This window comes from Hemicordylus capensis, chromosome 3, assembly GCF_027244095.1.
Source record: "Hemicordylus capensis ecotype Gifberg chromosome 3, rHemCap1.1.pri, whole genome shotgun sequence".
In the NCBI taxonomy this organism is placed as follows: Eukaryota; Metazoa; Chordata; class Lepidosauria; order Squamata; family Cordylidae; genus Hemicordylus; species Hemicordylus capensis.
This window is the reverse complement of record NC_069659.1, coordinates 167,952,052-167,976,542: the sequence shown is the minus strand read 5'-3', so window position 1 is coordinate 167,976,542 and position 24,491 is coordinate 167,952,052. Positions and strand designations below refer to the sequence as shown.

Genomic DNA, 24,491 nt, shown 5'->3' with positions numbered 1-24,491 from the left:
AGTAGAAATTTCTTTATAATTATAAAGGTTTTATTTAGTGAAAGACTGTTGGGTTGCCAAGTCTTCGCAGCTGGCATTGAGACTAATATTGCATTCACCAAATATAGCATTCAGTGGGAGTGTGTGTGTGGGGCGATTCTTGCCAACCACCCCTCTTCTTTCTCTAGTTCTCTGTGACTCTGGAAAATATAATATGGGAAATATGTAACCATAGGGGACTGGTGACTCCTCCCTTCCTCTGTTCATACAAAGCATTGTTCAGTATGGACAATGTTAGTCTGGATGTCAGCCAGTGAGTACATAATTTACCTTCTGAGCAGTAAGAGATCAAAACACCCATCATGAATACATCATGATGATGATCAGCCCTATGCATGTCAGTTTAGAAGCAAACCTCATTATGTTCAGTGGGTCTTACTCCCAAGTAAGTGTGTATATGATGGCCAACTCTTTGGTTTTTGTACATTGTGTTTCCCAGACATTTCCTTTGATTATCTATTAGTTTAAAGCTGCCAAAGCAAATGTCTTCATAATACATATATAATGCCTTTGACCTTGGACTGAAAATAATGGCCAATTTGATTAGAAGCAAAACTTTCATCTGTAACTTGTTGAAGAATCCCCAAACAATTGGGCAAAACAAAATACTGGGTTGGGATGAAATATTTGAACTAAATGTTTGATCAGTACTAGTTAAAGCCAAAGATTTCTAGGTCTTATAAGCAGTGGGTTTCACGTTTTAGGGAGAAACAAGCACATTTTAATGTGAAGACAGGAAATCAGAAAGTATCAATAGCAGTGGTGGCTCTTCAGATGTTGCCGAACTAGCATCACCCCGCCCCAATCTATTACAGCCAGGGAAGATGGGAGTTGTATTTCAGCAATATCTGGAGAGCCACATGTTGTGCCTACCCCTGATTTATAGCTTATTCTCATGGTTTGAAATGTATGATTCCCTATCCTTTACTATAGAAATAATAAAATGTTGTACTAAGATTTAATCAACACCTGAGCCTTAGTGCCTTCAGTCCCATAACATACAAAGAACTTGTACATAATTTGAGAATGTTCAGACTATCTTCTCTCACCAATGAGTAACTGTAACCAGCCTTGAGTTTTGGGATTAGGATGAGGGCTTTGAGGTGATTGAACCTGTTAGCTAAGCCTGCCCACATTCTCGTTGATCTACACAATCACAGAAATCCAGGGGTATGTTGCGCTATAACTTTACCACCGCTTATTTACTTTGCTATGTTTAATATATTGAATTTGCGACATGTCTGTGCAGTTTCTATTTAGATAGCAAGAAAATTAAAAGCTTGGCTAATAGTACTCTGAAATATATTTGTACATTAAAACAAAAAACAGGAGAAATACCAGCGTGAGCAGGAACGGTTGAAGGAAGAATGGATGAAAGCTCAACAAGAGGCTGAAAAAGAAAGCTCCACATATGTAAATGAGGTGGGCACTAAGCGTTTTGTAGTTTAACCTTTCTTTGGATCTCTCATGGAATGAGACATCATTGGATTTTACTTCTTATCAGATCAGTTCTTAAGCAAATAGTTCTGAAACAGAACATGCAGCAGATACATACATACACATGCCACCAGGACAGTTGTAGTCATAACACCTGTATTAGAGCCAACTGAAAATCATAGCAGTTAGTAGCTTTCATGTTTTACAGAACTCTTCCTCAGGCACAATGTTTCAAGGAGGATTTTTTAAGCAATATTAGGATATAACCTTAAAATGTGCATGTGTATTAAAAATGAATTAAGAGTAAACACTGACAGCTATTTTAACAGTACTAAGTAGAATTTATATCAATACAAAATGTACTGTCATGGATGTCCACAGGACTTTTTCTGGGGTTGGAGTAAAGCCTGCAATCCTATACCTGCTTCCCTGGGAGTATGCCCCATTGAATTCAATGGGACTGGCTCAGTTGGGAGCAGGGGGCAATTTCCTGCTCTTGCCCTGCTCCAGCCACCCCTTTCCTCGCGACTGTGGCTTTCCTTGCCAAATTAAGAATGTAATTGCTTTCCTTTACCTTTGCTCTTGTAGAAGGTAAAGAGCAAAATTTTCTCTTTAAGGCCCAGGAGAACCACTACCAGTCTAGATAGAAAGTATTGGGCTGGATTAACCACAGGCAGTTCTTTTGGTCCATACATAACTTTGCCTTTATTTCGAGGTTACATGCAGGAGGATCTCTGAAAGCTCAGTTTAAAAAGTTGTGATCCCATTGATTGGTTGATTGATTGAGTGAGTGCCGTCAAGTCAGTGTCGACTCTTAGCGACCACAGAGATAGATTATCTCCAGGATAAGCTGTCTTCTGTTGTTTCTGAGGTGTTCTGAGTGTAGAGTCTTTGGTAGCAAATGAGATTTTCAATACAAACCCTGAATCCACTCTCATTTGCTACCAAAGCATCTACACTCAGAACACCTCAGAAACAACAGAATCCTGTACCCCATGGGTTAGAGACCCATGGGAGTGGTTGGCACCCTATGTGCACTACACCACCACTCGCTCTGGGCCACCCCAGCACCCCCCAAGTGCAGTTATGGGGCTGCTGAAACCTTCATTATACCTTTTGAGGAAAAACCTTAAAGACACGTAAACTTCAACAAATCACCAAAAATCAGCCCTCTGCCCAAATCCTTTGAAAAAATTCTGGTAGCTTCCTTGCCCCCCTTGGGCACTACCACCAACCCCACACCACTCTAGGCCACCCCTTTGCCCCTGACATGAAGCGATACACTTCCATTATACCTTAGGGGGGGGGAACCTTAAAGACACGTAAACTTCAACAATTCACCAAAAATCAGCCCTTTGCCCAATCCTTCTGCAATCTGGGTGGTAGCCTCCCTCCACCCATTAGGCACTACCACCCCAGATCCCACTTTATGCCCCAAATCTGCCCCAAAGACACTAACACTTCAACAATTCACAAAAAATCAGCCCTTTGCCCAATTCCTCTGTAATTTGGGTGGTAGCCTCCACTCATTAGGCACTACCACTCCAACCCACTCTTTTGGCCCTGGGACCCGAAATTCGAATAGCCGTCAGATCTTTGCATTGAAGTCAATGAGAGGCAAAAAGGCAGGAAATTCAAATAGATGTCAGAACTCAAAATGGAGGAGGAAGAAGAAGCACTTTATTGGCCACAAAATGGAGGGCCGAAACTCCAAATAATTTGGAGCTGAAACGGGGGTGATTCGTTTTGGCTCCAAAACATTTCGGGAGGGCAAAAGGGTGATTTGTTTCAGCAACAAATCACCCGAAACAGGCAGTTTCAGGTACAGATCGTTCTGAACACGAAACGTTTTGCACATCCCTACTATCCACCACATCACTTTCTTCATTATCACTTCTGTGGTTGGTTGCTGAACCCGTTGTCATTAGTTTAGTCTTCTTTACATTTAGTTGTAGTCCCATTGTTTTCATTGTGCTCCTTGGCTTTCATTAATAGAGCTTACAAATCATCTGCATTCTCAGCTATCAGAGTGGTATCATCAGCATATCACAGGTTATGGATGTTTCTTTTTTCAACTTTAAAACCACGCTCATCTTCTACCAATCCAGCTTCTCTCGGTGTATGTTCAGCATATAAATTGAATAAAGAAGGAGAAAGTATACAGCCTTTTCTTACTTCTTTGCCGATCTGGAACTGTGTATAAGTTTCTCATGAAAACCATGGGGGGGGGGGGCGGAAACCTTCATCAGATTTATGTAATTTGGTAATGGCTTCTATTTCCCTTGTTTTGTATGAGGATCAGCTGCACAAATTCTACTGTAGCTGAAAAATCTTTTGTATGCACACAGTAAACTGATCTGTTGACATTTTCTAGGAATTCTAATGTAGCTATAATAAAATTTCCTCTCTCGTGTAAAACAACAACAACAAAAACCATGAGATGTTCATACAACTTTCGTATTTTGTCAGTTGCATTTAGACTCAGTCCTTTCAGTCCATATCTGACTTCCCGTGACCTTAGATCAACAATTAAATCTAATATTCAACTATTCACTTGGTTGCAGAGTAACACATAGGGTATTCAGTTGTTTCAAGTTTATTAAGCATAAGGACCATACTTGGTGATATCTGTGTAGCATGCAATGTGGCAAACCTGATCAGTATGTGTTTATATCACACATTGTGGTGGCATGTAGGGCAGTGTAGTCATTTTTATATATCAGGGGATAGTAGTTGAGCCCCAGAAGGAAGTCCATGCTAATTTAAAGCCAGCAAATAAAATCAAACTGTACTTGAGCATTTGATGGTGTCATTCCAAAAGTGCAACACATTTGACACAAACCATTTATTTTATTTAACATATTTGTATACTACCCAAAATGCAAGTCTCTGGGTGGTCTACAACCATACAATAAAAGCAACAACAAAAAAAGGTTAAAGCATTACAACCATTTAAAATTTAAAACAACGTTAAAATTAAGAGACAGTGAGGCTCTTATTTTAGCAGGGAGCATATTCCAAAGCCTTGGGGCAGCAATGGAGAACGCCTGTCCCTGAGTAGTCATCAGATGAGCCGGTGGCAACTGCAGACGAACCTTTTCTGATGATCTCAATGGGGTGTGTGGTTCATAGTGAAGAAGCCATTCTCTTAAATACCCAGGGCCCAAGCTGTTTAGGGCTTTATACATTATAACCAAGATCTTGTATTTTGCCTGGATACTTATCAGCAACCAGTGTAGATCTTTTAATATAGGAGTGATATAGTCTCTCGGAGATGAACCAGAGACCAACCTGGCTGCTGCATTCTGGACTGCATTCTGTACAAAGGCAGCCCCACATAGAGCACATTGCAGTAGTCAAGTCTGGAGGTGACCAAGCACTCCCTGAAATTTGGAGCTACCTCTGCTTTAGCTGTATTAGTCAAAAGCTGCAATTACACATCTATGCATGTCACTTTTTTCCCTACCCTTGATGAATGGCAGATGAATTTGTGGGAAAGGGTTGTGTCTGGGGTGATATGAAAGTTCTATCTGTGGAGTTAAGAAGCCTGTGGTAGCCTAGTCACATATGCAAGCTGCCACTTGATGTTGTAGTTCTTAACTGATAAACATGCATGTAGGAAACTGAGCCGTTGACTTTTCAAGATGGTATAGTTAATCATACCAACTTGTAAGGTAATATTAGGGGCTGCCTTGTATGGGGTCATACCCTTTATCTTAATATTGTGTGCACTGACTGGCACTGGCAGCAGCTCTCCAGAGTTTGACAGGAATCTTTTCCGGCTCTATCTATTAACGTCCAACTTTAAAATCTGAATTTAATTGGTTCCTGTTTTTCATTACTTTACTTATTTTATTAATGTTGTTACATTATGTTAATTGTCTGTTTTTAACATTTTTGTGAGCTGCCTCAAGCCATACTGCGCTGTAGAGGTGGGATATAAATATTTTAAATAAATTAATTAATAAATGCAAAGCACATGCTCTACTGCTATGTTCAGCACTCTACATTACAACACAATGAAGTGATAGAGGGCAACACAGTTTCCCCTCTTCCACTTGATTTGCTCAGTTCATTGGTTCGAGTTTCTGTATCCATGTGATGGCAGACCAACTGAAGTTCAGAACCAAGGTCCTCTTGAATGTAGACAAATACTTAGCTGCCAGGGGCCAGGCAACACAGGTACTAGACAAGGGCCCACAGCCAGCCTCTGAAGCCCTGTGAAAAACAATGCAGTGCCTGCCTGTTGGAGCTACTGCTGTCAAGGTAAAACCCCTGAAGCCTTGTGGGGCTCACCTTAGCAGCAGTGGTGGCCTGAGCACTTGTTGGCAGCTTCACTGGTGGCCACCTAAACAACAACAACAACAACAATTATATAGTGCAGTGCCCTCATTGTTGTGTCAGTGGGTGTATCCAACAATGGTTACATGGACATGCACTATAGGTAAAGAAAAGATGTTGGCTGCCAAAGAATGCAGTACTGAAGTAAAAAAAAAAAAAAAAGCAAAAATCCTATGGTTTGTGGGATGCTTACATTAGTCAAAGTGATGGCAAGGGCCTGTAGTACTCTTCAGCAGTTGTACTGGCTGCTAATATCCATCTTTACCTAAAATGCAATATTCCCACCCCCATTCCTGTGTCCAGGGATGCAGGGTCATTGGGTTATAGATGAAGAAAAATGTCAGTACAACTGCCAAAGACAGTTTCATTTCTATAAGTTCTGCATTCACTTTTAGGATCAAACTATATTGACATCCAGTACTGTGTCGATGACTGCACAAGAGCCATCTAGCTCCAAATGGGGAACAAATGGAAGTGACAAGACTGACTATTCAGATGTCAGTAGACAATGGGAAGAGGAAAGAGAACAGAGGAAGAAGGAAGAAGAAAGGAAAGCTCTTGAGGAGGAACAGAGACTTCAGGAAGAAATAGCCTTACAGGCAGAACAAGAGAGGAAGCTTCAGGAACTGGACCATAAGAGGGGACATAATGTTCAGGACACCACGTATTATGCCGAAGAGCCAAAGTATCAGGAAAGAACAGAATGGAAACCACCGGTGGAACAAGTCAAAGAGGTTTCTGTGCAGAGACCCCAATATCCAAGGTCTGCATTGCTTTTTAAAAATATGTGTTTTTGCTATGTCTTTGGAAAGTGGAGGCGATGTACACATGCAATCTCATAAGCACTTATGAATGCAAAAATAATAGATAAAATGAACCAACAGGCTTATTATGAAGTAACTTCAGTCTTAAATTTCAGTTCAAATGTTAATCCTGTTTGATTAGGGTCCTCCCATTAATTTATATTTGTGCTAACCTGGCAGCACACTTACCAGGTAGTGGGAATTGTACTCAAACTGTGCCCCTCTGGCATGCTTTATATTAGTACATATGACAAAATATTCATAGTAGTGATGTGACTAGAGAGGTTTTGGAGATCATCTGGGAAACCTGTATTTCTGGTTGTCCAAGTATTTAGCAAAATAACACAAGATCTGAATTGCCTCAATAATTAAGGGAAAGTTCACAATGGGTGCTACATTAATGGCCCAGTGCAGCACCCATTGTGAACTTACCCCAAATTATTGGATCTGTGAGGAGGATTTCTGCTGGACTCTGTTTAGGTCCTAGACATTACTTTTAGCATACTACATTTCTCACAGTTTCCAGCATTTCTGGCTTCTTGCAGAAGCATCCAGGACTTAATGGAGGTTGTCAGGGTGTCCTTGCCCCACAATGACTTGTCCAGGATTGTGCAGCATTCCTGCTATGGCTGTGACAACATCAGAAGGGGAGGGCAAGCCAAGTAGTGTCCAGTGCAGGGTCACACAAAATTAACTGATGAAGATCCTTCACAGTGTGGCCCACCAGCTTGACAACACAGCCACAGCCTCAATATCTGGAGTTTTTATGAGAAGAGGAACTCCCTCATGAGAATTCCTCAATAACTGATTTGGTTGCACTGCTTGTCAGCACTTGTGTGCAATGTAACTTACCAGCGGGAGACTGATGGCACTGACTGAATGACAGAATCGGGAGTAATGGCAAACTTCCCTCTTGTACTGAGTGGCCCTGGATAAGAGGAAGATCAGTTGATGTAACTTGCTGCTCCTCCATAGTCTGAAGTTTATGGGGTATGGGGGAATGAAGGGGGAGCGTTCCCAGAGAACTTATCACAGTACCCAATATGAGTGTTCTCCGCTGCCCCCCTCCTTAATACATTGGAGGAAAGGGGGTCTGTCAGACACTGCGATGATCAGGGATCTCTTTTTATTTTATTTATTTTTTACATTTTATATCCCACTCTTCCTCCCAGGAGCCCAGAGATTTGGTTAGGCCTGGACTAATTTGGTCTGGATTCAGTACTAATCTTGTAGGATGGGAAAACCAGAAATTAGGTGTCAAACCACCTATTTGACAGGATTTTGCCCTGTCGCTAATCCATAGCAAACTCTATCACAGTTCCTGGCATTTTCCGCTCTTACGCTGAAGTATTTGTCACAAGGACATAGAAGACAAACCACCTCATTTAAAATGCTTCAGATCATTTCCTTAATGCTTCAATGAGTGAGTGGCAGAAGAACTGTTTCAGTTTAGCTCTGCAATCTCTGTTTAGTTAAAGCAGAACTGCACAACTTTGGTCCTTCTGTAAATTTGGACTACAGCTTCTATGATTTCTAGCTGTTGGCCACTGTGGCTGTGAATGATGGGAGTTGCAGTCCAATCAACAACAGGAGAGCTGAAGTTGTGCAGCATTTGCAGGCTTATGGCTGCAACAGTATGTGCACTACCAGCACAAGCCTGATCTGGAATCCCTTGAAAAACTTTTCTTTTGAAAGCTGGTTAAATATTTGCCTTCAGTTGTGCATCTGCATTCTGAAACCAGCTGGTTGTCAAACACTAATTATGCAATGCAGATATGTGATAGATAAGCAAAGTGCCCTAAGAGAAACATTTCTAACTTAGATGCTACAATAAAATAAGGGTTAGCTTTAGGTCTTTGCATGTACATATTCCCTAGCTTATGTATCAGCTGCCCTCCAGTGCCTAGAAGGACAAACCACACGGGATAGCCTACAAATGTTGTACAGATCTTGCATGTGCTGGTGCCAAGAGGAGAAGCTTTTCTATATTCTCCACATGGGATGAGTAATGTCTAAAGCAGACCTAAGAAACGTTAAAAAGAGAAATTTTTCCAGCGACCTTTCCTTGCTTTCTGTGCGAATTAAAGACAGAGTAGAAAGAGTTACATGCTGTGGTTTCTTCCACACAAGTAATACTAATGTCAGTAAGACTGTGCATCTTGTAATGTGGATAGTGATGTAAGTATGTAAGTATAGTCATAGGGATCTACAATGTGTCATCTTCCCTATGTGTGTTACAGAACTGTACTCATAGGCAATTTTTTCTAAACTGCAGATTCTAAAAACTTGGCACCAAGCATCTCTATTAATATTCATGCTGCCGTTGTAAATTGTACAACAAGGAACAGGTCTGACTTCCTAATCTGTCATTCCCTTCTCCTACAGTTTCCTGTTTCTGGGGTGCAAATCTGGGTCTGCAAGAATTTCTTGTCTGAAATATAGGGAACTATTGTTCATGTTGCCACATCTTCCTGTACTACCAGCCAAATGCATCTCGATTATTGTATAGCCTATTCATTTTAATGTGTATATTTACTCTAGGCGTTATGAATTATCAGGAAACTCTGATGAGCAACTGGGCTACTTCAGTGCTGACAGGTAAAAGTGCTATTGAATACCAAGATCATGATTTACTTAATTATGCTAGTTTGGGGACTGGAAGGCGAGGATGAGTTTTTCGTGACCAGTCCCTGCTGGGAAATGTCGCTATAGAGAGATGTGCATTCCTTCAATTCTTTTTTTAGTTATTATGTCATATAAATATGTCCCTACATAGTCACATTAAGTGGCACTTGACTAACAAGCAGAAGGTTGACGGTTCAAATCCCTGCTGCTACTGTACCGGGCAGCAGCGATACAGAAAGAGGCTGAAAGGCATCATCCCATACTGCGCAGGAGGAGGCAATGGTAAACCCCTCCTGTATTCTACCAAAGAAAACCACAGGACTCTGTGGGCACCAGGAGTCGAAATCAACTTGATGGCACACTTTACCTTACATGTAACCATGGTACATCTGAGAGAAATGTAGCATTAATCATCAGTGGTTAAATTTCCTGTGGTTAAACCAGCAAAAAAGCCCTTTGGCATCTTAAAGCATTAAGTGAAATAGAACTCTTGTGGGGTGGAGTTGATACAACCTACTAACACAGCTATTCTTTTGGAATATTTTTCCTATGGCTCTATATCAGGTTTGCTGTGTAGGGTGTTTATATAATAAAGGCCAGCCATAGAATGACAGGACATTTTAATTATGTTGTCCAAGATAATTCCCCATAAAGAGAAAGCAGAAGACTGTTACAACCTAAACATGCAATACTTGCAAATAGCAAATGTTCCTAATTTAAAAAGCGCACTCAGCATCCCTTGTGAAAGTTCCCCAAATCTCAGAATTTGAGTCTTTAGAATATAAAAGACTATGCGCTAATAGTATTTTTGGAAGTACTTCAGATATGACTTCATATAGTAAAGTCAGATGTTAAAAACTGCTGTACATTATAACTCTACACCATTTTTTATCAGTAGATATTTCATTAAAGGGAAAAATGATATGGGAATGGTTTGATAAGACACCAAATAATTTCAGCTATTATTTTTATCTTGAGCTGATTTATGGTGTTGGTTGTTGCATCATCATTGTCTGATGTGGGCTGTTCATCCAGATGGTTGTGAAGAAAGATTAAAATCAGAGTGGGTGTATAATAGAGCAAAGATATCAATGACAGAATGCTATGCTTGAGCTCCTGTGTTCAAATAGCATACTGAACTGACTTCAGTTCTATGTTCCATTTTATTAATTGCATCTACCATTAAAAACTGGTACAGATATGTCTGTAGTTAAACAATAAAATTTTCCATTCGTACCCTGGTTTCTCCTTGCAGGGGTGGGGTTAGCGCAGCCAAGGCACAGCAAGTGGAAACCTTACCGGCTTCTGTGGCAGCAGCTCTTCTGAAACCCACCAGTGCTCCCCCCAACACACACACATTTACCTGACCTCGGTGCATCTGCAGAGGCTAGAGCCAGGCCGCCAGCAGCCCTGGGAGCACTGATGAGGCTTAGTGGAGCTGCCACTGCACCACTGCCATGGAAGCTGGTAGGGTGTCCTCTCACCGCCCCCTTGTGCCACCCGTACAACACTTTTAAAGGATTCCCCTACCCCTTTGCTTGTAAAGAGTCCTCACCAGATTCCCCTTTACAAGCACAGCCCTCAAACTAGGTCAAAATAGTCTGTATCAGACCAGACCTGGTCCAGTTCAAACTGGACTGGTCGCCTCTTTTCGGGGCTGGGCCAGTTCGAGATCAAACCAGTTCTGCACACTCCTGTGCCCTAGAGGGGCTGTTTTGCTTTTCTAAAACCTGTCTTTATTTGCAAGGCTAATTTCCATCCAGTGGACTGTCGCAGTTCACTGATGCTATCTAACTGTTGCAACTTACTATGCTACTGAATACTAGGGGTGTGCATGGAACCGGCTGGCCCGGTTCAGTTCAAGTTCAAACTGAGCTCGAACCAGACCGGGCCAGTTCAGTTTGGCATCCCTTCGAACCCCCCACCCTGTTTGGTTCAGTACGGGGGGTGGGGTCCACGGACCTTAAAATTATTATTTTTACCTCGCCCCCTTTGGGGGAATTACTAGATGTGGGAGGGGGGGTCAGAGGAGGTTCCGCTCCCCCTGCTGGCCTCCCTTGCAGCTCAAACCAGCCTATTTCATGCAGAGGCCAATTGCGCAGGGACGGTGGACTCCAAAATGTCCGCCGTGCCAGAGGGGGAAGGCCCCTGGGGGTGTGGTAATTTAAAAAAACAAAACAACTAAAAGGTCCATGAACCCCCGAACAGTCGGATCGACCCCAAACCTTCAAACTGAACAGGTTCGACGTTAAACCTGTTCGCACATCCCTACTGTATACTTGTAACTTTTAAGTCCTGTGCAGTATCTACATGATCTATAACTTCTCAACTATTTACAGAACTAAATCCAGATCAACTCCAGATCTAGATGATCCCCATCCCAATAGAAATGGTGAGTGCTTTTATTGCTCTAGTTATTAAATATTTTAAAAAGTAGGGATGGGTGAAGTCTACCGATTCTGTTTTGGAAATAAACTAGGATTCTGGGTGATTTTGTAAGGCTTCCACTGATCATCTAGTACCCTGTTTCAGGACTGTTTATCAGTATTAAACTTCCACAGTTGCAGGTAAATTAAATCTGTTATCTGGGGCAGTTTTTGAAGCTATATTGAATTCATCAACATTAGATGCCTTCATTTGTCCCAGAAAATAGAGTATTTGATAATCTTGAGTCATAGCCAATTTAAAAGCACAATTCTTTTCCGCGGTGCGAGATATTTGCATTTGGAAAACCTACTATGTTTCACCTTTTTATCAACACTCTGTCATGATCATGACTAACATTATGATGCATATACAGCAATATGCATTATGCAATAAGTTTAGTTTGCTTTTTCTGTTTCTCTCTCTCTCTCTCTCTCTCTCTCTCTCTCTCTCTCTCTTTCCCTCTGTGCACTTTCTGTATTGAAGGTTGTCTGTTTTTTCAAACTAGATATGAAGAACAAATTTTCAGAGCAGTCCTGGAATTCTGGTGATTCACAGAAGAAATCTCAGAAAGACCATGGTTTGTCACCAGCTGAGCTGGAAAGACAGCAAATCCTTCAGGAGATGAGAAAGAAGACATCCCTTCACACAGACAACAGTTGGATTAGGCAGCGCAGTTCCAGCATGCATAAAGAGCCTGCTAAACTATCTGGCAGTAGGATGAGGAGGTAATAATACATTCGGAGCCATGATTACAAAACTGCAGTCAAAACATTTGTTCTCTGTAACAGCAGACCCACATTCTAGATCTTAAACTGGGTTTTTGAAACAATTTCACAAGTGGTTTGTCATGCACTTGGGGTGCTATCTTTTGAGAAACACAAGTCCAAAGCCACCTTGGACTTGTGAAACTAGTCACATTGCTCCTTGGCCCCTATAAGCAAGGCTAAATTGTTCCTCTGTTTTAGTGATATTGAAAGGCAAAGTTTGTCACAGTGATGATTTTTTCAGAGATTGGGACATTAGATGTTTAGTTTCTAGATAGTGGCATTCCACAAAATGCTCTCCCTTACTGTTGGTATGTCTTGGAGCATGACATTGCTTGCTTTTAAAAAAGGTTTGGTTTCTTTTGATGCTAGAATACAGCTAAAATAAATTGCAGATGTCAAATTGAAGGTAGATTATGTGGATACTTCCACTGCAAGGTTAATTTTTTCATTTGACGTAGAGAGAGATAATGAATCCCATAGAGTCTTGCACTTCTACTGGTGGATCTTGGGATTGCATGATTCATGGGTAAAATGTAATTACATTAGGAGATCCCATATTCAGAATTAACTTCTACAAATGTTGGGAAGGAAGAGGCATGTGATTCTATCCATTTAGAAGTGAAGAGACTAGGTATTGTCTAAAGAAATCTTTACAAATCAATTATTTTCATAAAGCTTAGTTTCTTAAATGACTTGTCAAGGTGACAAAAAGTTGCTTTATGTTAAGAGAAAAATAGCAGTGCAATCCATTACTCATCTTGTTGTGTAACTGAAAAATTACTGCACTGCTTCATTATGCTTACCACGTGTTCATAGCAATTGTTGATGTCTTCCTTCAGTCTCACAATAGTAATGTGATGTCTTCTCATACACAAGCAAAAATGTATGCACAGATGGCCATGCCTCTGATAGTTACCACATGACAGAACCTCAGAGACATGCAGTTGTTCTCCAAGTTGTGGTCTTCGTGGTTATTCAAGCATATAATAGTTTCTGCAGAGATGTCTTAAGCAGATAAAACAGTTGAAAAATAATGTAAAGACTGGGCAGAGCATAATCCTATAGGTTGTTTTTAGGATTTTGTTCATGCCATGATCTTGATCCACAGAAATGTAATTGCACTTAAGGCCCATTGAAATAAATTGAACTCAAGTTGCTTGTGCAACCTGGAATGGAACTGTTTTTTCAAGGACTTCAGTTCTATGGGATGCCTTGTATTATTATTATTATCATCATCATCATTATTATTATTATTATTATTATTATTATTATTATTATTATTTTATGCTATCTACAGACAGTCTACCAGATGTTATTGACTGGATTTGGTACTTTAATTATCGGGCCCTTTCCAAGGGTCTAGGATAACCAAAGAAAAATCAAAGATAGCGTTGTAGTATTTGTGCTGTCCTGAGTAGTGTGGCCTTCTGTAGCCACATTAACATCATCATTATTAATTTATTATTATAATATTTTATTTAAATTGCAAAAATGTTCAAGGAACTCTATCCCAAATATCCCTCGAGTGCACAAAGCTAGTTGTGCACTTCTTTGTATCACCTCCAATGTTAAAATGCTCTTTTTTGCCTGTGTATAGAAAACATGACATTTTCAGAGTTATTTATACCCATTCAAGCCCTGCTCATTATCAGTCTTCAGTTTTACTGCTTTTTTCAAAGTAAGATAAGATAATGCCATTATGTCGAAGTCTATAATGGCAAGCTATATTCATTTGTAATATTTCTTCTCACTAGAGGTGAGAGTTTAGATAATCTTGATTCTTCAAGAACAAATTCTTGGAAGCATAATTCTTGGATGAACCAGTCTGCATCGTCTACATCTTTATCATCTAGTCAAGATTCTAGACACCGCGTGCCTCCAGTGGTGTCCACCTCAAATCGTGCCTACAGGAGCACTCCTTCTTCCAGCCTACCATCTCCTTCAGTCAGTTCTATGAAAACGTCATCCTTTCCTCACACTCTGCCATCTGCACCATCTCCATCTCCCTGTGGTCAGCCACCATCATCTCCTTCCCAGTCGGGAATCCAACAACGCGGCAGGTATATTGTTAATCTCCTGAATGTTTTTTTTAAAGCTACAAACCACAAAAACAATGAATTACACATAATACTACAGGATTCTTTATGTTGTACTACATAGTTGTTTCAGGAAAACACTCCCAAATCAGCTACAGTATATCTGCACTGTCTCCCTCGTTTTAAGTTATTTAAAACTCTTAATTTGTGCCTTCATCTGTACACCTTAAAAAAGTAAAATCAAGCCATATTGCTGAAAAACTAATTTAAAAATTGCCTTGTCTGTGTGGCTGAGAGATGCTGTAGAATTTGAGCTTTTAACAAAGTTTCCCCTGAGTTTGGATGATCATGCATTTATCCAGAAAGCACTCTTTAAATTAATGGCTACAAAAGCTAGTTTTCTCTCTTCTCTCCACTGTCTTTATTGTCTTTTAAATTTCTGATTTAAATTCAATCAAATTTTAGCACCAGCATTTTTTATGTTTATGTGGTCTGTCTTGTCATCATCAAGCTCAAAAAGTTGCTAATAATAATAGTATCAGTTGCTGCTACTAGTAAGAGTAGAGCATTACTATAATTAGGAGAAATATTGATGCATTATGCCTAAATCTGAAATTAACAATACACTGAATTATGACATTATGTTAACAGGAACTTTTTATGCTGCTTTAATACTTCTTTGTGTGACCAAAGGGACAAAATTCCTTATAGTGTGTAACTGTAGACATTGATACAACCAGTAAAATACAAGCAGAACATTATAGTATGTTCACTCTTCTTTGTGTCAGAACTGAACACTTTGATCAATAGATATGAGGCTTTTTGTGTAAATTATCTATTTTGTAGAACATAAACATGTTCCTAAAATAGTCTTCTCACTATTTTTTAAATCTTGGTTTCAGTGTCTTTGGGTTGAAAGCAATTTATGGTTGGTTGTAACTATGGTTACAGCAGTTCAGATGTCATGATAAACCATGGTGGTCACTAACCAGAAAAGGGAGGGGTGATTGGCATAGGGAAGAGCATGGGATTAACACCTGGCAGAGCATTTCAGTTGCCAAACTATCGGTGATCATTAGTATGATGTCCGATCCAGGCTGCAGTGTTTACAAAAACATTTCATACGGCATATCTTTGGGGCGGTGGCGGGAAGGTTCTGTTGGGTATCCCAGCCTAGTGTCATGTTGTCTAAAAAGATACAGATATTAGAGCTTGGATGGGACCACTTTCTGAAAACCATTCTTAATCATTTCCCACAGATGATAAACAAGACAGGAGCCGGAACCATATGTCGCTGTTTCTTAATTTAGTATTGTTTTGGACTGTTAAAGATTTACTTTAGGGTTATATTGCACAAGAATTAGCTAAAAGTATTCATTTAATCCTTGAAATGCTATGTCGTGTTCCCACCCCCCCAGTCAATTTTCATTCTTGGATAGTGACTTTCAGATTCCTTCCAGCAGCCCTGGTTTGGGGTCATTACTTATTCTGTCATATTACTTTCTTTTCAGTGGTCTTCTCTAGTTTTCTTGTAGATCTGTTTCTCAGCCTTGTTCTTGTTCTGTATCTAGGTCGGTCAGTGGAAAACGAGTATGTTCATACTGTAGAAACGTTCTGGGCAAAGGAGCAGCCATGATCATCGAATCACTTGGTCTTTGTTATCATTTACATTGTTTTAAGGTGAGAGCTGGGCGAAACGCCAGGAGGTGCAGAAGCTTTAAATTGCAGCTCTCGTGGCAACCTAGACATCTAATTATGGACTCTGCAAATCCAGCCATGTGCTTCAGGCATAAATAAATGCAGCAATCATTATTAAAAATATTTACATGCTACTATTCAACAAAAAGTTATCAAATTGGATAGGGACAGTTGCTCTCCCCCTGCTTAATATAAAATATTCACCCCTTTAAACTGTGGTTCTTTGCTCAGTTAACAGTCTTCTCACTCGCTCGTGAAGATGTTTAAATGATCGAGCTCTGGATTAATCAATCAGTCTTGGCATTATTTTGAAATCATGTAATCAATAATTACTTGAAGATGTGGCTTTTATTGATGTAATTGTATTGATTTTATATGTTATAAGCCACCTAGCTAGGGTGGAAGGAGGGATTCAGATGCTATGTGGTGGGACACTATATATATGCCATTCTAACAATTCCTGAACAGTTTCATAAATATATAGTTTAATCTGGAGAACACTCACAGTTACTGATGTTAATGAAAACTTTAAAAATTTCAAAGAAATTTCAGAACATTTACTTTAGTTTTAATGAGACTCTTTAAAGTGCGGGGCAGTGCATCACTGTGTGTTTTTTGTGTGCCTGAATAGCAAAGTATATTTTAGTAATACTTAAAAAAAACACCCAAAAAACTTCAGCAATGCCAATATAACTGTCAATATATGGCTGGATAAAACTTGAAAACACAGGAAGTCTGGGAAGGGTAACAGAACTGAAAGCAGGTATCGCTGTAAGGAATCTGCATGTGACCTATCAAAATTGCTTGGTGCCAAAACTACTGCTGCTTTTGACTCTCGTGCCATATTATCACTTTTGTTTCAGAGAGAGCAAAGACCTGATTATCTAATCTCTGGATCATTGATCTTTTCTGTTTAGATCATTAAATTGCTTGTTACAGCATTATAATCTTTCCTAGATAGCCACACATTAACATACTAACACCTGCTCTTGCTCAAGAGGGCAAAAGATTCAAACTTCACCTTCTGTGATAACCATTGCCAGTTGTGTACTTGCTAATTGTTGGTTTTCTTGCAGTGTGTTGCTTGTGAGTGCGACCTTGGGGGCTCTCAAGCCGGAACTGAAGTCCGTATTCGAAACAATGAACTCTTCTGCAATGACTGCTATCTCAGATTTAAAAGTAAGAAGTCTTTTCATCAATTTAAAAAGTATCACCCTTCATGCTAAAATGCAGATTGCCAAGTATTAGAAATTGGAGGGAGGAGGGGGCTTTGTTTGTCTTCCATTTCTGAATGCTTGTATAAGGTTTGATAATTGCAGTTGTTACTGTATGACCAAAATTGCAAATTCTATTCAGTTATATGAAGGAACTTTTCCATCTTTGGAGAAAAGGATTCTTCCTTCCTTCTGGTAGTCACAGCTAGAGGTAAACATTATCTGAAGAGCTGTAAAATTAAGTTTTCATTGTTGGCTGGGATCCTAAGCAGACTTCTCAAGGGTATTCATCTTTATGAAACCAATGGGATAAACTTATGTATACATTTCTTTTTATTATGAATTTATGTATTTATTTTATTTCTTTATTTTAATATACAGTAATTAAAACAATGCACAATTAAAATACAAATTAAAAGTACAAATATTTTTGAAAATATATATCTATTTAAAAGTTTTTAAACCTATCTAAAGCAGTAACACAAAACACAAAGCAGCAGCAGTAAGAAGTGTAAAGTTGTGCCGTCGAGTCAGTGTTGACTCCTGGCAACCACAAAGCCATGTGGTTATCTTTGGTAGAATACAGGAGGGGTTTACCATTGCCTCCTCCCGCGCAGTATGAGATGATGCCTGGCAGCGCCTTCCTGTATCACTGCTGCCCTATATAGGTGTTTCCCATAGTCTGGGATTCAAACCAGCAACCTCTTGCTCCCTAGGCAAGTTACTTCCCTGTTGCGCCATTAGGTGCCTGAGTGTACTGTCATATAAAAGCCTGGGTGAAGAACCATGTTTTAACTTGTTTTCTAAAAAAAACCTGTGATTCAGGCTGAGGAGCGGATGCTCACCAGGAGAGCATTCCAAAACCTGGGGGCAGTGACTGAGAAGGCCCTGTCCCGCTTGCTTGACAGCCGAGGCTCTCTCACCATCAGCACATGGATGGTCTTGTCAAGCGGGCAGAAACTCTTGGGAGCAGGAAGTCCTTCAGATATCCAGGGCCCAAACCATTCACAGATTTAAAGATCAAAACTAGCTCCTTGAATTGGACCCAGAAACAAATTGGTAGCCAGTGCAGCTCTTTCAGAATGGGTGTAATATGACCCCAACAGGCAGCTCCAGATAAAATCTTAGCTGCTGCATTTTGCACTAGCTGCAGTTTCTGAATATTCTTCAAAGGCAGCTCCACATGGTGCATTACAGTACTGTAATGAGTGCATTACAGTAATCTAGCCGTGACATGACTAGGGCGTGGGTAACTTGCTGATCGACTCTTTTATTAGGTAGGTAGGTAGCTAATCGTAAAGGAAGTTTCCCAGACTGGGAGAGGAAGTGGTGTAAGTTAGGATGAGAGTATATAAAGTGTGTAAAGCACGAATGAGTGTCAATAAGCACTTGTTCTCGGGTTTAATTCCTGAACTTCCAGTTAAAAAAATGGCAGGGATAGGAAAAGCCTCTGCTTGAGATGTTGGGGAACTACTGCTCCTAAATAGAACATACTAGATGGCTGACCAGTCTGACTTTGAGCCACAGCTTCGAAGTGAGCTGCACAGAATGGTTTGCTAGACTGTCTCATGATTAGAATTTGGGTACTGAATGAATAGTTGCTTCTGTTTTTCTAGGTATTTAAAACTGGGTAATGTTGCTATCTTGTTTTACTTATTATTTACTGCTTTTATTGTGTGATCGCTGATGAACCACAGTTGATTCAGCCAAATTACCTGGGAACCCTTCTAAGCCATGCCAACTATTTATTTATCATTAAATTTGTATATTGCCTTTTATAACAAATTTATCTAAGGTTGTAGTGGATTTAAGCCCAGGCTTTGTCTCAGAGGAAGCCCACGTGGGAGAAAGAAAAATCCTGAATCATTCTCTCCATGTTTGCTCAACAAAGGCAGTTCCTTTTTAAAACTTAAACTGCTTCCTTAGTAGATGATTTGCTGTCACCACACACTAATTATTACAGGGTTTGTTCCCCTCCCCCCCCCGGATTTGGATGAATGTCCAGGGAGACCCTCCTTCCCTTTTCCAAGGGACAAGTCCAAAAACCCTTTAACATGCAGCCTACACATGATGAGCACACTTTGTAGAGTGAGTTGCTGAGCAATCAAACTTGAGACGTGTTTGCACCAGAGTAAAATCCCTTTTCCCAAGTTAAAAATCCACTCAGAGGCAGGTAAAATGCAAAGAACAAAAAGAGAAAAAACTATTCAAAATACTACAGACTGCTTCAGTCTGAGGCTCTCTCAGCTTTTAGTTACAGGTAACAGAAACACTCAGTATTTGCAAGAATACTTCAAAGAGCACCCTCAGATGATATTGAGGTGGCACACTTTAAAAATGTTGGTTACCCAGTTGCATAAAACATAAAAGTAAGAAAGTACAAAAAAGCACCTTTGGGAGTCTACAGAGACTTTTGCAATGTCCTAGTTGTAAAGAAAGGGCAGAGGCTCAGTTTGTTATGTTACAAATAAAAACACAATAAACCATTTGTAAACATTTGCATAGCACAAAAATAAAGTAATCTAACGTGAGCTAACTAACAAACTGTTCCCTTGCTAAACCCTTCAGAAGCCCTGGCTTCCTTCCCCCTTGAAACTCAACCCAAACTCCAGGAGAGATTCCATTAGATAATTCTTCAGGCTAGCTTTTGACCATGATGCAGCAAAAGCTCCCCACTAAGCCTTTCACCCATCCTCTTTCATCCCCCTCCTAGCTCCTTCCGAGAACAAAGACACACTTCTTTTTCTGCCACAAGGCCCTCTAGGTCCCGCCCACCGTGCTGAGTGGCTGTTCCCTAGCCTGGCAGTCAGGACAGGGTTCACTTCCGGTTCACTCTTTAGGATAAGGGAGGGCCGATTGCTACAAAGGTGCTTCACAGCAGCTCCATTAAACAGCCATAAAATCAATAAAAATTTACACACAATCAGTAACACCCACAGAATTAGCACCACTACCAAAAACCAGCAGCCCTGCCTCATGTACACAATGGTCAAGCACCTCTGAACATTGGCACACAGAGCAAACCCCCTCTGATACTCTTGACAGGTGGGCAGGAACATTCAGGAGCCAGGTGGTCCTTCGAATATCCAGGACTAAAGTCATTATTTATTTATTTATTTATTTATATTTGTTTGGTTTCTATATCTCCCTTCCAAAAATGTCTCAGGGCGGTTTACAGAGAAACAATAGATAAATGAGATGGACCCCTGCCGCCAAAGAGCTCACAATCTAAAAAGACACAAAAGATAGACACCAGCAACAGTCATGAAGGTACTGTGCTGGAGGTGGATAGGGCCAGTTGCTCCCCCCCCCCCCCGCTAAATAAAGAGAATCACCACGTTAAAAGGTGCCTCTTTGCCAAGTTAGCAGGGGTAACTTGGACTTTAAAGGTTATGGGCTTTCAAGGTTGTGACCAGATCCTTAAATTGGACCCCAAAACAAATCAACAGCCAAATGAACAGCTCTTTCAAAATGGATGGCATATGGTCCAAACTGGGAGTTCTGTACAAAAACCTGGCTGCCACATTTAGCACTAGCTGCAGTTTCCTAATATTCTGCAAAGTTAGCCCCACTCAAAGTACATCGCAGTAATCCAGTCATGACATGACCAAGGGTAATTATTGCCAGAACAGCTGTTACTAGTGTCTTCTATCTAAAATACCTTAATTTTGCAAATGTTGCTTTGAATGGACACTACCGAATGCTTTTCTCTAGCCTCTCGCATGTTGTTTATGTGAACTTGGTTGTTAATATGGAAGAGAGTCATTGGTAGGACAGGTAAGCATCCTAATTAGGTTTTACATTCACATTACAAAGACATTTTAGACAACTGAAGATCTAAGCTTCATTTGGAGACGGGGGACCCTTACATTTAGTGACCTGGTGACTCAATTTGTTCATTCCTCCTCCTTCACCTCGCTTTCCTTAAGATTTTGAGGCCCTTTCAGGGCAACCTTTTTGAAGAATTGGATTTGAGAAGTATAGTTTAGGCAACCCAACTATTCTTGTTGTTTCACATAATAAATTTTATTTAGGTTGTTTCACATAAATAAAAGTCCATTGTAAGAGGTAGAGAATTGATATCTGAAATGTGTAAAGCGAAGGTCTTAGACTCTGCCAAACAACGAATGCACACATATGAGTGATTGGCAGACAGACAAACCCACCCCACCCCTTTGGAAATTAGCATTAAAAAGTAGAGTGCAAAAAAAATTTACTTTTTTTTAAATGTAGTAGACCTAAATGTAGACCTTCCCAGCTCTCTGCACGCTTAATGTAATTAAAATATTCCTCTCTTTCTCAATAGCTGGACAGTCAACCATTATGTGATCATACAAGCCTGAACATGAAACCACTGCTACAGATAGAGGAGGAAACTGCTGCTGTAGATCTATAAATACATAATGTGTGCGTGTTTGTGGGTTTTTTGTTTTTTAATTGTGCATGTAGATTATATAGAAAAATTCAGTGTATCCTTCATTAAACTTGTGTCTAGTTTATTTATGATAAATCAGTATAAGAAACTCTTCTGGATTAAACAACAAACACTTTAAAAGTTAAATGTATAATTCCATCTTCATGCACACAAGGGAGGAAAACACTTAATGGGTAACTGAAACTGTTGGAAGCTGATGATCAAATAGCTTTAATTTCCCAGTTATATATAAAGAGGCTATTTTGTGTTTAAAGCTTCTAAATGAGCATTACTTAAATAATATTTGTAACTGCAATTTCTATTTTTATGTATATGCTATAGAGTTGAGCAGAATATTATGAAATTGCATTTAAAGGCAGACAGAGGTGGTTGCTGTCTATATTTCAGTTTCTAAGTTTAAGTAATATCCCTTTACAACTAAAATATAAACTTCAGTCTGTTTGCTTGAGATTCAGTATTTCATTGTGCTTGAATAGTTAAATCCAATCAGGAAAACTTTTGTGAGGTATTTTCTTTTCATGTTTAAAACACGTAGCTGCTGTTGCACCAAAAGTTATTAAGACTGAAGAATTTTTCCTTCTGTTATCTTATTTTGTATTTGTAAATAAAGTTGCTGATGCCGCACTTAAACTGATGTCCTGCATTTCTTAATATTCTTCCTTTAGGGAAGAAGGCTTTTAGGAAGATGTCACTGAACTAATATGATTTCATTCTGTTAAACTATTTCGTGGCTAAAATCACCACTGCCTCTGTATTCTTAGTCAGACTTTATTTTGGTTCCTTTATGTTTAAGAAAGGTATGGAACTATTAAACCCAGTTACTCAGCCTGGAATCTCTGGATTATATTCTTTTTTTAAATCATATAATGCAGAATTTTAATTGATTGATAGGTTAGATTATTAGGTTACAATCTTAAATGAATATGGGTATTACAATCGTATTTAAATATATTGTGGTAGGAAGTGTATTGTGCAAACTATGGAGCAAAATTTGTTTTGCAGGATATTTTGGTACTTAGAGAGTTCAGAGTAAAAGGGAACAACTTGGATTAAGCATACTTTCCTTGTATACACTCCATAGGTAAATGGTTTTCAAGCTTTCTAGTTTCAAATAATCTTTCCACATTGACTTGTTCATGTAGTACTGCTGTCAGAAAAGTCTGTTGCTCCCGCAATGCTGTGGAGAATTTTTGGAAATTGCTAAGAACAACATTTTCATGTTTGTATGTCCCTTTTGTTTCCCTCGCCAACCCAAATGTTCCTTCCATTAAACTTGGATCAGTTCAAGCAAACAGTGGCCGCTAAACACAATGTCAGGGCTGCAGCAAGAATGCACCCACCCCGATGTTGCTAAGGATGTGCCAACAAGATCTCACCATGTCCTTTAATTGCATGTGAGGGGTATTGATCAGAATCCCCACCTATACCCTCTGCAAAAGAAGGGTGATTCTGATGAACACCCCTCACACGCAATTAAAGGATGTGGTGAGACCATGTTAGCACATGCTTTAGTGATGTCGGGGTGGGTACATTCTTGCTTCAACACCTACATTATCACATGTAGCAGCCACTGTTCATTTGAACTGTTCCCTTGTGAGTTACATATCCTTCAGAATCCCTAAAGATGGAAGTGGGAGTCTTTTGGTGCCCTATCTGATAGATTGATTGTGTCACTTTTGACTTTGGTATCTGTATTTGGCTATGCAAATCTGGGAACACTGAGTATATGCAACAACATATAATAAAGGAGATGCATGACCAGAATATCCCATGGATTTTGTAAAAGATTAGTAAAGGTAAAGTGTGCCTTTGAGTCAGTGTTGACTCCTGGTGACCACAGAGTCTTGTGGTTGTCTTTGGTAGAATACAGGAGGGGTTTACCATTGCCTCCTCACACGCAGTATGAGATGATGCCTTTCAGCATCTTCCTATATTGCTGCTGCCCAATATAGGTACCAGCGGGGATTCGAACTGGCAACCTCATGCTTGTTAGGCAAGTCATTTAGCTCTAGGGAAAGCCCAAATGGTGTTGGGGGTCTTTTTCTCTGTACCACTTTCCAAATTTCCCAAACTACCCTTTCCCCCATGGGAAAGGTCCTACAAATACCCCTATGGTTTCAGACAGCAGGTATCAATGTTTTTTTCATATCTCAATGTGGTGTCCACTTCATGTGCGGAATACAAAAACAGGGTAAAGGAATTAGATCAGTTTATAAAATGAATATATTTTTAGACACAAGATGGCAGTGTTTAATTACAATTGAGGTGAGATAAAGGCCTGTTTGTAATCACAGGAATGACTCTAAACCATCTCTTAAAATCAGAAGTTAAATGCATTCCTACTTTTGGGACTTTTTTTGACAAAGGCCTTGAAGCCCTTTGTCAATATGGTCGTCTGGCTCATCATTTCTCCAAAGAGCTGCTCCATGTTGAAGATTGCAGAACATATGAACTAGTCCCAAGAGAGCAGCTGTGAAATGCTAGATCATCGGTTTACCTTGGGAAGAACACCTCAACCCCTGGAGAAAATGAGTCTGAAGAGATTAAAACTACTCTCAACTTGGAATTATACAGAACCTGGATTGTCCAGTGGGCACCTAATTCAGAAATAACTTTTTAAAAATATGTCTCTGTAACTAGCACGTTCTAATGTAAGGAAATTAGCCAGT

At 39.8% G+C, this 24,491-nt stretch overlaps 1 protein-coding gene across 16 annotated transcripts in view; it reads left to right on the top strand.

Moving 5' to 3' along the window:
- The window catches only part of LMO7 (LIM domain 7), a 203,622-nt gene extending 181,170 nt beyond the window's left edge, over window positions 1-22,452 (top strand). For 14 of the 16 annotated variants that reach the window (XM_053306363.1, XM_053306366.1, XM_053306362.1 and 11 more), the window contains 9 exons: window positions 1,369-1,461; window positions 6,213-6,580; window positions 9,162-9,218; window positions 11,585-11,637; window positions 12,178-12,397; window positions 14,194-14,499; window positions 16,047-16,155; window positions 17,250-17,352; window positions 21,694-22,452. In XM_053306363.1, coding sequence (XP_053162338.1) covers window positions 1,369-1,461; window positions 6,213-6,580; window positions 9,162-9,218; window positions 11,585-11,637; window positions 12,178-12,397; window positions 14,194-14,499; window positions 16,047-16,155; window positions 17,250-17,352; window positions 21,694-21,716 — 1,332 coding nt within the window. In that variant the 3' untranslated portion in view covers window positions 21,717-22,452. The remainder of the gene's footprint in view (window positions 1-1,368; window positions 1,462-6,212; window positions 6,581-9,161; window positions 9,219-11,584; window positions 11,638-12,177; window positions 12,398-14,193; window positions 14,500-16,046; window positions 16,156-17,249; window positions 17,353-21,693) is intronic. The other 2 variants (XM_053306365.1, XM_053306375.1) reach the window with 1 other exon arrangement.
- Window positions 22,453-24,491: the final 2,039 nt, after the last annotated feature.